This window comes from Microcaecilia unicolor, chromosome 3, assembly GCF_901765095.1.
Source record: "Microcaecilia unicolor chromosome 3, aMicUni1.1, whole genome shotgun sequence".
NCBI lineage: Eukaryota > Metazoa > Chordata > Amphibia > Gymnophiona > Siphonopidae > Microcaecilia > Microcaecilia unicolor.
Window position 1 is genome coordinate 218,746,353 of NC_044033.1, and position 14,974 is coordinate 218,761,326.

Sequence of the window (14,974 nt, forward strand, 5' to 3'; positions counted from 1 at the left end):
GTACTATATAGAATTAGGCCCTACTTATTTTATAAATTAATGATCCTGATTGAAGCCATTTTAATTAATGTAGCTTTAATTGTTACAGCATTTCAAAAAACATTAATTTTTCTGTTTTAAATAACATTTCCTGTTATTCATATCAGGCCTCAATAGAGTAATGTAACATTTGGGGATAGAGATACAACCCAGTAGTCCAGCACTGAATGCTTGGAGAGCAAATATCTCCACTGCTACCATGTACTGACTACCCATGTCTATGCTCCTCGGCTCACTAGAAGGTTCCATTTTATGCTTCCCCATAGACCCAGACCCAAGAAAGGAGGGGGTACTGTCTTGACTGTTCATGCCCCATGTCCCCACTCACTTTGTGGCCTCTGAAGAGGTCAAGATTGGATGCTGTGCTGCAGTTCTGGCACATCGGGTTGCCTTGCCAGCCCAGGCAACTTTCCCTTGATGTCGGTGCCTGCCAATGCCACTTAGTGCTGCTTCCCTTAGACATGTGCACGTATGCACCAGAACTCCTGTTTCCACTCCTGCCTTGTCTCCAGTCCATTCCAGCCTTGTTTCCTGGTCTCCTTCCTTGTTTCCAGTCTGTTTCAGTCTGGTCTCCAGGTCTCCTACCCTGTCTTCAGTGAGTTCAGCTTTGTCTCTAATTGTCTTTACCTTGTCTCTTGTCCACTCCAGCCTTGTATCCAGGTGTCCTGTCCTGTCTCCAGTTCATTACAGCTTTATCTCTGGTTGTTTTGCCTGGTCTCTAGTCCATTCCAGCTTTGTCTCCAGTTGCCTCATCTTCAGTTGTTGTTCTCTTGTCTCCAGTCCACCTCAGCCTTGTTGCCGCTTGTGCCAGCCTTCTACCTGTCTTCCTTGCTATCCTTCTTATTCTAGTGATTCCTGGTCTGATTCTGTCAGGCCAGCTCCCAAGAGCTCTTCTCAGAGCTAATCCCTGGCCCTGTCTCCATCAGCCAAAAAAAGATCTCTATTCAAATAACACGACAGTGGTGTAATGCTTTTTAGGGAGGAAAAGCCTCAAATGGTGATAGGATACTCCTTTGTTGATCACTTATTCAACCTAAAGGAGCTCCATCCATTCATCACAAGCTAAAAAAACCTCCTTGTCTAAACATATGATCCCCAACGAATACTCGATTCTGCATTTTGCTAGTGTTATGGGGTACACTTATCTCTCCAGCTGTCCAGTCTCTTATCACCATCCACGGCCCAACTTCGACCTGAGTTTCGATTCCTGCATCAGGGTCCGTGGTGCCCATCGACTGTCTTCTGCAAGAGAGTAATCTTGTTACACACACAGTCCTCAAAATCTGACCTCTCCCTTAATCCCAAGTCTCTCCTCACATTCAATGCTGGCTCCTCTCTCAAGCCACACCCATCAATTTTAAATCCATCTAATCATATGACGGAAATAACAGGGAAACCTCCTCTGACAGGAAGACGTCACCGGGGGCTAATATCCCTCCTTGGTCGCTCGAGCTGTCAAAAAACTTTTTATCAGAAAAACTGATTCCATTCAATCTTGGTGTTAAGTTCATTCGGTTGTATAGTTTTCAGGCGGTAAATCCATCTTTGTTCCTGTTGTAGCAGAAGAAGTTTTTTTATCTCCACCTTCGATGTTCCATCTGAGTTGTTGTAATACCACACATTTTAGGGATTTAAAGATATGATTTGCACTGACACAGTGTGCTGCTAACGGTGCTGTAATCTTTTTAATATTGATGTTGCTTTTATGTTCTGTGAGTCTTATTGCTAATTTTCTGGATGTCTGCCCTATATATAATTTGTTGCAAGGGCATATAATACCATATACCATCCATTCGGATATACATGAGGTGTTGTGATAGAGTGTGTAGCTTCTTCCTGACTGTGGGTCAATAAATTTTTTATATTCAGCATAATGTCACACATTCCACAATTGATCAACAAAGGAGTATCCTATCACCATTTGAGGCTTTTCCTCCCTAAAAAGCATTACACCACTGTCATGTTATTTGAATAGAGATCTTTTTTTGGTAGATGAGATAATAGTGTGATACTCTATTAGCTCTGGGTTGGTGTTTAGATTTTCTCCTGTCTCCATCAGGCCAGCGCACAGGAGCTCTTTTCAGAGCTACCCTTTGGGCCTAGTCTTTGTCAGGCCTTGACATCTGTTGGCAGCTGAGGTCCCTCCTAGCATTTGGATTGGGTAATTTGCTCTGAGTGCAGTCCAAGGCCTCACTCACCCCAAGCAGTGACACATTTCTAGTACAGGTAGATCTATTACTACTTCTTCCCTAAAGACCAAAGCAAAGAATTCATTCAGTCTGCCCACTATGGCTTTGTCCTCCCTGAGTGCCCTTTTTGCTCCTTCATGAACTAATGGTCCCATGTATTCCCTCACAGGCTTTCTGTTTCTGATGTACCTGACAAAGTTGTTACTATGAGTTTTTGCTTCTGTGATAGTTTCTCTTTATATTTTCTTTTAGACTTCTTTATCAATTCTTTCATCTTGCCTGCCAGTCCTTAGATTGCTTCTTATATTCTTTTTTTTTTTTAATTATTTATTTATACATTTTTCATTTTACATTCATGCATTGAACATAAACATATGGAAATTCTGAGGTATTTCAAATATTTTGCAATATCATTAAAGAAAACTATTTCAATATTAAGTCCACAAAATGATCCAAGTATAAAGAAAAATATACAATATTTCTTAAAGAAAAAAGAAAATAATAATTAGAAGCAGAGGGATATACACTTTGAGCGCAGGCGATGCATAGTATTACCATCCAGGGATTGAAACATCACTCTTTACTAGATATAAATTCAAGTAGCTTCCCAGGGTTAAAAAAAAATGTAATTTTGAAGAATTATATACAATAACACATCTACAGGGATACTTAAGCAGAAAAGTCCCACCTAAATTAAGCATTCTAGATTTCAACTGCAGAAATTCTTTTCTTCTTTTCTGCGTGTCCCTGGACAGGTCGGGAAATATTTGAATCTTTGACCTAGAAAGTTATCATTTATATGGCGGAAATACAATTTAAATATATTATTGCGATCAAACTCGAGAGCAAATGTCACCAACATAGTAGTTCTTTCTGTTATTATTTCTAGTGAGTTTTGAAGAAAATCAGTTAGATTCATATCATGCGCTGTAGAATCCTTTGCATTTCTAACACCCAATATATATTGAACCCTTGTTATGGGTGGAAAACTATCAGAGGAAATAAGTAAAACTTCTGTTAGATATTTTTTAAACACCTCCAATGGAGGAATTAAAGATGACTTAGGAAAATTTAATATTCTTAGATTATTTCTTCTAATTTGATTTTCCAAATACTCAGTCTTTCGAAACTGGAAAATGTTTTCCTTAGAAACAGCCGAGGAAAATTTTTTAAAAGTTTGCATATCATTTTCCAGTACCTCTAATTTGGTATCCAGAGTCTCGAATCGAGTAGTAATCTGTTCCTGTATCTGTTTGATCTCCGCTATTTCTCCTCTCATAGAGGTTGTGTTTTGTTGTAAAGTTCAGGCCCTGAATTGTGTTCCATATACTTTCTAGTGTAATTACAGCCGGTCTTGTTAACCCTTGAACACCTCCGGAAGAAATATCCTGTGATAGAAACGGTAAAGGCAAGGGAATCACACCCTGTCTTTCCAAATCAGTTGGACTCACAGGAGAGGAAGTGGCTACGGGGCCTCTTGCTTCAGCTACCAGGGCTTGGCCATCTCCAGATGCTCCTGGTTGCTGTTCCACCGACGCCGCTCTTTCACCTCCGGGTCTCGGGGGAGGGGGGCTGTATACAAGGGAGGACTCAACGTTACTCCCTCGATACTATGTTCCAGGTCTTGAGTTGGTTTCACCGAGGCGCTCACTGTAGATCCCGGCGCTCGTAGCACCATCGTATCCAGGGTCGCCTGTCGCATGGTTGAGGAGTCTGTTCGGCCCGAGGAGGTAGGCACACCAACTTTCCCCTTCCTTTTCCCCATCACTGGTTTGGAGGAGACCCCAGGCTATTGGCACTTCTCTGGAAATCCGGAGCTACCGCAGTGCACGTCTGCTTCAGGCGCCATCTTCCTTATATTCTTCATTTGGATCCTTTTTCCTTTCTTTGATGAAGGATGCTCATTTGGCTCTAACAGCCTCTTTCACCTCACCTTTTTAACCATGCTGGCTGTCGTTTGCTGTTCTTCCCACCTTTGATAATACATGGAATACATTTGGTCTGGGCTTCCATAATGGTATTTTTAAGCAATTCCCATGCCTGGTTTAAAGTCCTAACCTATCAATTTTCCTAATTTTATCATAATCACCCTTTTGAAAAATTAAATACTGCAACAGTAGACTTCCTTAGTGACTTCGGCCCAGATAGCTCAAATTTGATCATGTTATGTTCCCTGTTTCCCAGCTTACCCAATACCATTACCCCTCATACTATGTCCTGCATTCCACTAAGAACTAGATCTAAAATAGCTCAACCTCTTGTCAGTTCTTGAACCAGTTTCTCCAAGAAACAGTCATTTATTATGTCTAGGAATTTTACCTCCCTAGCGCTCCTTGATGTAACATTTATTCAGTCAATAATGGGGTAATTGAAATCACCCATTATTATACTGCTGCCCAATTTGCCAGCTTTCCTAATTTCTGTACACATTTCTTCATCTATCTGTTTGTTCTGTCCAGGTGGATGGTAGTACAGCCCTACCAGTATACCCCTTCCATTCACACATGGAATTTCTATCCATAAGGATTCCACACTGCTATCCATTTCATGTACAATATTTATTTTGTTTGACTCAATTCCCTCTTTAACATATAGGTCAACTCATCTCTAATTTGATCCACTCTATCATTGTGATATAACTTGTACCATGATAACACATCCGTTGATTGTCCTTCATCAATTTAAAACTATGGGAACAAGGATTGTACTCTATGGAAACAAGTTAATAAAGTTAGCTTTTTTTGCATCCTACTTTAGACACCTATTTATAGAAATAATCCCTAATATACACACATATGCTTGTATCTTGGTAATTTACATATGAATTTAAAAGAAAGAAACATAAAAAAGGCAGATAAAGACCATATGACCTATCAAGTTTGCCAATCCATACCATCTACTACCCCTTCCTTTCACCTAGAGATCCTGTGTACCTATCCCAAGCTTTCTTTAATTCACTGAGAGGCCATTCTATGAATTCAACACCTTTTCCATAAAGAAGTATTTTCTCAGCTTACTTCTGAGTCTATCCTCTTTCACCTTCCTCCTATGCCACCAAATTGGATAGCTTCCTAAAAGAAAAGTCCATAAGCCATTATTAAGATGAAGATCCACTGCTTATTTCTAGGATAAGCTGCATAAAATTTATTGTACTGTTTTGCTATCTTGCCAGGTACATGTAACCTTGATTGGCCACTGTTGGAAACAGAATGCTGGGCTTGATGGCCCTTCCCAGTATGACAACACTTATGTACTTATACACATTGAAGAGCTTACTATCAGTTGAAAGATACACTTGCCTCCTGTGCACTTATGCCTTATCCTTTTTGGTCCTGTCTGTTTGTCCTGATTTAGATTGTAAGCTCTTTTGAGCAGGGACTGTCTTTCTTCTTCATGTTCAATTGTAAAGCGCTGTGTACGACTGGTAGCGCTACAGAAGTGATGTATAGTAGTAGTTGAAAGATACTTGCCTCCTGTGCACTTATGCCATGGAGGTATTTAAAAATCTCTATCATATCTCCTCTAAAACTTCCCTAAGCACCAATGGATATATGTCATCTGACCCCATTGTTTTCTCCACCTTTAGTTAGCTCCTCATGAACACAGTCCTCTGAAAATTGTTAAGGGTCTACCACACTTCCATTCCTATTTGTGTTTGTCTTCTACTGTCTTGCTCCTGGCCCTTCAGCTTTGAACACAAAACAGAAACATTTGTTAAGCAATTCCACCTTATCTTTATCAGCTTCTACATATTTTCTCTCTTTCACCTTTGAGCCTCACAATGACACTTTTGTACTTCTTCCTATCACTAACATATCTAAAAAAAAAAAAAAAAAAAAAAATCTTACCCTCCATTTTACTGTATTAGCTTTTTTCCCTCAGTTGTATCTTTGCATCTTTGCTTTCCTGACTACTTTACCAGCTTCTTTTAGTTTTTTCAGATGTTATCATCTTTTTCAGCCTCTTCCAGTTTATGAAGGCTAATCTTTTCTTCCTTACCTTTTCAACTACTACCAGCATTGGTACCTTCAAAAGAGATTTACTGCATAAATGGAAAATGGGAACTGAGAATAAGAATTTCCTTTCTTTGAAGAAATTTTCCCCTCAACATTTAGTCGGTGGCGGGCAACATTTTTGAAGTGCTAACCATGGTGGGGATGGCTGCTGGGGCTTATATGAGTTCTGGTTAATATTCAGCCAGGGCCTGTATAAGGCAGTTATGCAGACCCCGGCTGAATATTGACCAGGCCCCACATAACTTTTAATGTGTTTTTAATGCCACCATCCCCTCCTTCCTTCCCACCCTCCCTTCTTGCAGTCCAAGCCATTTATAAGCCAACCCAACAAGAAGGACACCAGACCCCAACTCCCAATCCCCCACCTCCAATACCGGCAGTTTACAAAGCCACTCCTTGGGCCTACCTCTGCTACCTGGTGGACCAGTGGATGTTTAGGGGCAGGAATGCAGCCCCCTTGTTCTAGCCCCTTGAGGCTGGACTGAGAAAATGGCTGCTGTGACCTCTCTTGGCAGTTTATGGCCGCTTATGGCTGATGTGACCTTTCATGGCAGATTGGGGGGGGGGAATTGATTGCTTGGTTTATACATGACTCGGGCTGGAGGGAGGGAGGAAGAAAGGATGGAAGGGGGCTGGGAGGGGGATCATGGCAATACAAATGCTTTTAAAAAGTTAATCAGTTGCTGGCCAATATTTCATGCAGGCACCTGTCTCTCTCAGCAGCCTTAGGGAGCAGCTAGGGGAAGTCCTGGGTTATGAGGTGCAGAAATTGAATATTAAATGCATCCTCATAACCCAGGGCTTCTCCCTAAAGCTGCTCCCCATATTGTTCCTAATCTACCTGTTATTAGCAGCAGTCAAAGGTGATATTCAGGGGCACATTCCAGTTTACTTCTACTTAATATCTAGGTTAGGTGGCCCCAGGGGATTTAAAAGGGATTTGAATATTGGGACATAGGAGCGAATGCAAGACTAAGGGATATATGATAGATCTTGATCTATCTGGTTTGTCTCTCTCTCTTCATATAGATATATATATTTTTAGAAAAACCTAAGCATTATTATCCCCCCCCCATTTACTATGTTGTGCTCCTAATGCTGACATAGTCCACTCACTTTGAATGGGTTGTGTAGGCATAGTTGCATGGCAGCTGGTAGTGCTGCTTAGTAAACATTGGGGTATATGAATTGAAATCTAAATCAAAGATAGTTCCACAAATTAGAATTAGCACAGTTTTAACTTCCACGACATTAAAAATAACCATTAATTTCAGTTACTTTTTGTTAGATATTTCCTGCTATTCATATCAGGCCTCAATAGGATAATGCAACATTTGGGCATAAAGATACATCCCAGCAGTCCAGCACTGGAAGCTTGTATGGCAAATATCTCCACTGCTACCATGTATTTTCCTCTTGTGCTCAGATATGTTGGGATAAATGTTACCCAAACGCTGCAGAACACCAGCATACTGAAAGTAATGTACTTGGCCTCATTGAAACTGTCAGGAAGATTTCTTGATAAGAACGCAATGATGAAGCTGATAGAAGCCAGAAATCCTAGGAAACCCAGAACACAGTAAAATGCAAGCACAGATCCTTCATTACATTCAATTAGTATTGCCCCAGTTTCTGATTGCATATTATGATATGGGAATGGGGGAGCAGTAAACAACCAGATGAGACAGAGAATAAATTGAAAAAGAGAGCAGGAAAGTATTATGGCATATGAGATCCTGGAGCCCATCCATTTCCGGAGCTTGCTTCCAGGCTTGGTTGCGTGAAAGGCCATAACCACAGTGATGGTTTTTGCCAGTATGGTAGAGAGTGATATAGAGAAAGTGATCCCAAAGGTGGTGTTGTGGAGAATGCAGGTCACAGGGTCAGGACGGCCAATGAAAATTAAGGAGCACAGAAAGCAGATCAAAAGGGAGATGAGGAGGATATAGCTGATGCCTCGGTTATTGGCTCTCACAATAGGTGTGTCTCGATAATGGATGAAGATTCCCAGAATGATTGTATTGATAAGAGAGAAGAAGATGCTGCTGGTAGTCAAAGCCATCCCTAAAGCTTCTTCATAGGACAGGAAAATTATCGGTTTTGGGATACAGGTGTCTCTCTTATGATTGGACCAGTGGTCCTCTCGACATTTCATACAGTTGTCCATATCTGAGAAAGATGAATATTGTCTCATTATCACTGGTTTGGGGATAGTGCGTGAACATTAAATTAATTTTCTATACTTCAGACTATAGCAGATAATGTTTCTCTATGATATCCTGATGTTTAGATTGGTGAAGTAGTTTTGATTCACATCAACCAGTTAAAAATCAGAATCAGTAAGTACAGTAGACAGACACTTTGAGGGGCATAATCGAACGGCGCCGGACATCTATATGGCCGGCACCGCAAAGGGCGGTCTCGAACCGTATTAACGAAAAAGATGGCCGGCCATCTTTCATTTCAATAATACGGTTGGGGCCGGCCAAATGTCAGAGATGGCTGGGTTTGAGATGGCCGGCATCAGTTTTTGCCGATAATGGAAACCGAGGCCAGCCATATCAAACCCAGCCAAATCCAAGGCATTTGATCATGGGAGGAGCCAGCATTTGTAGTGCACTGGTCCCCCTGACATGCCAGGACACCAACCGGGCACCCTAGGGGGCACTTCTAAAAATAAAATAATAGCTCCCAGGTGCATAGCTCCCTTACCTTGGGTGCTGAGCCCCCCCCCCCAAATCCCCCCCAAACCCACTCCCCACAACTCTACACCATTACCATAGCCCTTATGGGTGAAGAGGGACATCCTACATGTGGGTACAGTGGGTTTTGGGGGGGGGGGGTTGGAGGGCTCCCATTTACCACCACAAGTGTAACAGGTAGGGGGGGGATGGGCCTGGGTCCACCTGCCTGAAGTGCACTGCACCCACTAAAAACTGCTCCAGGGACCTGCATACTGCTGTCAGGGAGCTGGGTATGACATTTCAGGCTGGCATAGAGTCTGGCAAAAAAAGTGTTGTTGTTGTTTTTTGGGTGGGAGGGGGTTGGTGACCACTGGGGGAGTAAGGGGAGGTGATCCCCGATTCCCTCCGGTGGTCATCTGGTCAATTGGGGCACTTTTTTGAGACTTGGTCCTAAAAAAAATGAACCAAGTAAAGCCGGCAAAATGCTCCTCAGAGCCGGCCTTCTTTTTTCCATTATCAGCTGAAGCCGGCCATGTCTTAACAACGCCCCCATCCTGCCTCCGTCCCACCTCCCATACCCTTCTGAAACACCTCCTTTAACTTTGGCCGGCTCTGCGACGGAAAGCAGTTGGAGCTGGCCATAATCGGCTTTCCATTATACCGATTTGTTGGCTTCAGGAGATGGCTGGCCATCTCCTGATTTGTGTCGGAAGATGGCTGGCGATCTTCTTCGAAAATAATCTGGTTTGACAATTTTAATTTCAACTCATCTCACTAAATGGAAAGCATACTTTTCTTTCTTTTGTTTTTCATCTATTTGCTAGAAAATGAGCAAGATTAACACTGTAAGGTTGATATTCAAAATGATTTAACCAGCCGTAAAAGGTTAATGCATCTGTGCAGGGCTATCTGCTGATATTCAGTGGCATTAACTGTTAAGTGTGCCCAAAAAGGGGGGTGGCCATGGGAGGATCAGGGGTGTTCCTTTAATTTATGTGCATTATTAGGCAATAAAGGGGATCCGTGCCTAATTTAGGCACAGGGATTTATAGCAAGTTTGTATTAGTGTAAATGGTCATGGCCAAGTGTAGTTGCAGATCATGGCATGAAGCACTATTCTATAAATTGCACCTAATTTTGTGCGCTGGACCCGATTCTATATATAACGCATTATATCTAGTTGTGTCTTAAATTCAGATGTGGTTTATTAAATACGCTTAGGCCGGGTGGATGAGTATAGATTTATGTGCGGCTTTTACGCTAGTGAAAAGCTGATGTAAATGCCTACGCATAAATCTAAGCCCATATGCCTGAATTCTATAACAACACACATACATTTAGCTGATGGAACAGACACGCCCTAGCTCCTTCCATGACCACACCCCCATGTTGGCTGTGCGTATTAGAATTTACGAGTACCTCTTTATAGAATACGCCTAGAAAGAAGCACGCTTAATTTCCAACTAAGTCCAATTAGTGATTATAAGTGGTCATCATGGGCTCATTAAACAATTTAGTAGCGTGTGTAAATTGGCGGCTACTCTGCGTTCCGTATAAAAAATCTGGCAGTAAGTGCTAATTCTTTCAGCACTGATTTTTTAAAGCAACATTTATAGAATTTGGTCCTATACGCTCCTTTGTTGGCATATACATATAAAATAACTTTTATTAAACACCCCCCAGGAGCTTCATGTTATGATCCTTCTCAAATTTATTTCCCAATGACAAGTTAATAAATAGGAATAAAACAAAACAGAAAAAAGAAAATAAGTTGATATCTTTTTTTATTGGACTAACATTATATTTTTGATTAGCTTTCAAAGGTAACCCTTCTTCTTCAGATCAGAAATAAAGAGCAGACTAACATTTACTCAATGAAAAGTTGTAGTACCCATGCATTCTTTTTACTTTTTCTATATTTGAATGTCAATATCACCATCCTCTTTGGATTCACATATTTAGGTATTTGTACAAGAAGCCCTAGGTTTTCACCAATGACAATTATTTAACAAATTGTACAAAATATGAAATAAATTGACCAGATGGACAATCCCAGTCATAAGCCTGACATTCCCATTCCACAATGAACTGGTAGGTTAAATCCAGCTGAGAGGGAAGATATCAATATAGGCTACCATTATGACAGGTTATTTTCTAGCTAACGTGTTATTTTAGCACAGGTCCCATTTTATGCAATGATACATAGGGGGAAGTTATCAATGTGGTATACTGTTAATCTGGTTATTTTGCCATTATATAACATGGGACCCTATGCTAAAATAATCAAATTTAATTGTAGCCCACATAGATAACTTCCCCCTCTATTTATTAATGGATTAAAATTCCATATATAAAGGGGAAAAGAAAAGTGACAGGACTGTACTACCGTCCACCTGGCCAGGATGAACAGACAGATGTAGAAATGTTATCAGAAATTGGGGAGGCTAACAAACTGGGCAACACAATAATAATGGGTGATTTCAATTACTCTGATATTGACTGGGTAAATGTAACATCAGAGCATGCTAGGGAGGTAAAATTCCTTGATGAAATCAAGGACTGCTTTATGGAGAAGCTAGTACAGGAGCCAACAAGTGAAGGAAAAATTCTAGGCCTAGTCATTACTGGAGCGCATGATGTGGTGCAGGAGGTAATGGTGCTAGGGCTGCTTGATAACAGTGATCATAATATGATCAGATTTGATATTGGTTTTGGTGTAAGTACACACAGGAAATCCTATACATTAGCATTTAACTTTCAAAAAAGAGACTATGATAAAATGAGAAGAACAGTGAAAAAAAACTTAGTGGAGCAGCTGCGAAGGTCAAAAAATTTACATCAGGCGTGGATGCTGTTCAAAAATACCATCCTGGAAGCCCAGGCCAAATATACTCCATGTATTAAAAAAGGAAGAAGGAAGACCAAACGACACCCAGCATGGTTAAAAAGTGAGGTGAAGGAAGCAATTAGAGCTAAAAGAAAATCCTTCAGAAAAGAAGAAGAATCCAACTGAAAATAATAAGAAACAACATAAGGAAAGTCAAGTCAAATGCAAAGCGCTGATAAGGAAGGCAAAGAGGGAGTTTGAAAAAAAGATTGGAGGCAAAAACACACAGTAACATTTTTATTAGATATATTTAAAAGCAAGAAGCTGGCAAAAGAATCAGTTGGATCGCTGCATGACTGAGGGGTAAAAGGGGCACTCAGGGAAGACAGAGCAATAGCAGAGAGACATAGCCATAGAGGAGAGATTAAATTAGTTTTTTCAGTTTTCACTAAGGAAGATTTGGGAGAGATACCGATAGAAAAATGGTATTCAAATCTGACAAATCAGAGAAACCATCAAAATCTCTATAAACCTGGAGGATGTAATGGCACAATTTGACAAATTGAAGAGTAGCAAATCGCCTGGACTGGATGGTATTCATCCCAGAGTATTGATAGAATTGAAAAATGTACTTGCAGAATTATTGTTAGTAATATGTAATTTATCTTTAAAATCAAGCATGGTAATGGAAGATTGGAGAGTGGCCAATGTAACACCAATTTTTAAAAAATGTTCAAGAGGTGAACTGGGAAATTATAGACTGGTGAGCTTGACGTCAGTGCCTGGCAAAAATGGTAGAGACTATTATAAAGAACAAAATTACAGAGTATATTCAAATGCATGGATTAATGAGACAAAGTCAACATGGATTTATTGAAAGGAAACCTTGTCTCACAAATCTATTACATTTCTTTGAAGGGGTAAACAAACATATGGATAAAGGTGAGCCAGTCAATATTGTTTATCTGGATTTTCAAAAGGCATTTGTCAAAGTACCTAATGAAAATCTTCAGAGGAAATTGAAGAGTCATGGGATAGGAGGTAGTGTCCTATTGTGGATTAAAAACTTGTTAAAAGATAGAAAACAGAGAGTAGGGTTAAATGGTCAGTATTCTCAATGGAGAAAGGTAGATAATGGGTGTTCCCCAGGGATCTATGCTGGGACCACTGCTTTTTAACATATTTATAAATGATCTAGAGATGGGAGTAACTAGTGAGGTAATTAAAGGACCCTCTTACTACTACTACTACTACTACTATTTAGCATTTCTATAGCGCTACAAGGCGTACGCAGTGCTGCACAAACATAGAAGAAAGACAGTCCCTGCTCAAAGAGCTTACAATCTTACTAAGGCACGAAGGCACCTATGAGCGTCTAATGCGCTTCAATTTAGAACTACCTGCCGGCTGCCTCGTGCCCCGGGCAGTAATTCCATTTTATGTGCATCCAATACGCATGAAAGAAAATATTTTTTTATTTTTTACTGCGTGGCGCTAACCAGGTGGTAATCGACAGTGTATGCGTGCGCTATGTGCATCCTAAAAATAATTTTTATATTCTGGCATGCGTCAGCTATGCATGTAGGTCATTACCGCCTGGTTAACACATTAGACCTTACTGCTAAGTCAATGGGTGGTGGTAAGGTCGCAGGCCCAAATGGGCGTGCGCCAATTTTTATTTTGCTGCACATCCATTTTCGGCCCAAAAAATGGCCTTTTTTGCAGGTGCACTGAAAAATGGACCTGCAGATGTCCAGTACATGTGCCTTCAACAGGGCAGGCCATTTTTCAGTGCACCTTAGTAAAAGGACCCCCTAAATTTGCTGACGATACAAAGTTATTCAAAGTTGTTAAATCGCAGGAGGATTTTGAAAAATTACAAGAGGAACTTGCGGGACTGGGAAACAGGGCTGGTCAAACCGGGTAAGCGGGGTAAGCACCGCAGGGGGGCACCTGCCTTCAAGGGCACCGGTGCAGTGCTGCGCTGCCATACCATGCCGCCCTTGGGGGTTTAAATCTTTTATTTACCTCAATCCCAGCGGCCGCGTCATTTCAAAGCCTTGCCTGTCTCTAGCCTTCCCTCCCTTCGTGAGTTTCTTCCCACAGGGTCCCGCCTTCTGACATCATTTCCTCTTTTCTCGAGGGTGGGACTCTGAGGGAACAAACTCACAAAGGGAGGGAAGGCTAGAGACGGGCAAGGCTTTGAAATGACGCGGCCGCTGGGACGGAGGTAAATTAAAAAAGACTTAAACCATGCAGGGTAGCAGGAAGAAAAAGGGGGATGTTGGGGGGAGAAGAGGGCGGAGATGGTGGCGGGGGGGGGGGGGGCACCAAGAGACCCTAGGACCGGCCCTGCTGGGAGATTGGGCAAACAAATGGCAAATGACGTTTAATGTGATCAAGTGCAAAGTTATGTATGTGGCAAAGAGGAACCTGAACTACAGCTACATAATGCAACATTCTGCATTAGGAGTCACCAACTAGGAAAGGGATCTAGGCATCATCATTGATGATACATTGAAACCCTCTGCTTAGTGTGCGGTGACGGCTAAGAAAGCAAATAGAATGTTAGCTATTATTTGGAAAGAAATGTAAAACAAAAATGAGGACGTTATAATGCCTTTGTATCCCTTCATGGTGCAACCGCACCTCGAATATTGTGTCCAATTCTGGTCACCGCAGAAGGTGTGGATTGCTTCCTAAAAGAAAAGGCCATAAGCCATTATTAAGATGGACTTATGGAAAATTCACTGCTTATTTCTAGGATAAGCAGCATAAAATATATTGTACTGCTTTGGGATCTTGCCAGGTACTTGTAACCTGCATTGGCCACTGCTGGAAACAGGATGCTGGGCTACTGTCATTGTCACCTTTGTCACCACTGTCGCTGAAAAAAACTGTTATGTTTTGGAACACGCGTGCCGTTTGTTATAAGTAAGGTCATTCCTCATTTGTAGGATTACGACCCATGCTGGTTTTTTCACAATTTTGGTGAAGCTGATCAACATCAATTGTTGGAATATACTACAACCTTTTCACAAGTATCCTATAATACAGTTCATTCAATAGCCCCTGACGCAGCCTTGTTGGGCGAAACATGGCTTGTGTCGGGCAATATTCTTGTTTGAAACACCACCAATAAAGTTTATTTATATCTACTACTGATCTGCTTTTCTGTTTTCCACCTTTTTTTCTATTCCATTTTAGCAGTAAAAACAT

General features: G+C 41.2%; 1 protein-coding gene across 1 annotated transcript in view; it reads right to left on the reverse strand.

The window, feature by feature from the left end:
• Positions 1 to 1,742: 1,742 nt before the first annotated feature.
• The window catches only part of LOC115464377 (vomeronasal type-2 receptor 26-like), a 46,494-nt gene continuing 33,262 nt past the window's right edge, over positions 1,743 to 14,974 (reverse strand). The window contains exons 6-7 of the mRNA XM_030194763.1: positions 7,544 to 8,413; positions 1,743 to 1,780 (exon numbers count right to left, since the gene is read on the reverse strand). Coding sequence (XP_030050623.1) covers positions 1,743 to 1,780; positions 7,544 to 8,413 — 908 coding nt within the window. The remainder of the gene's footprint in view (positions 1,781 to 7,543; positions 8,414 to 14,974) is intronic.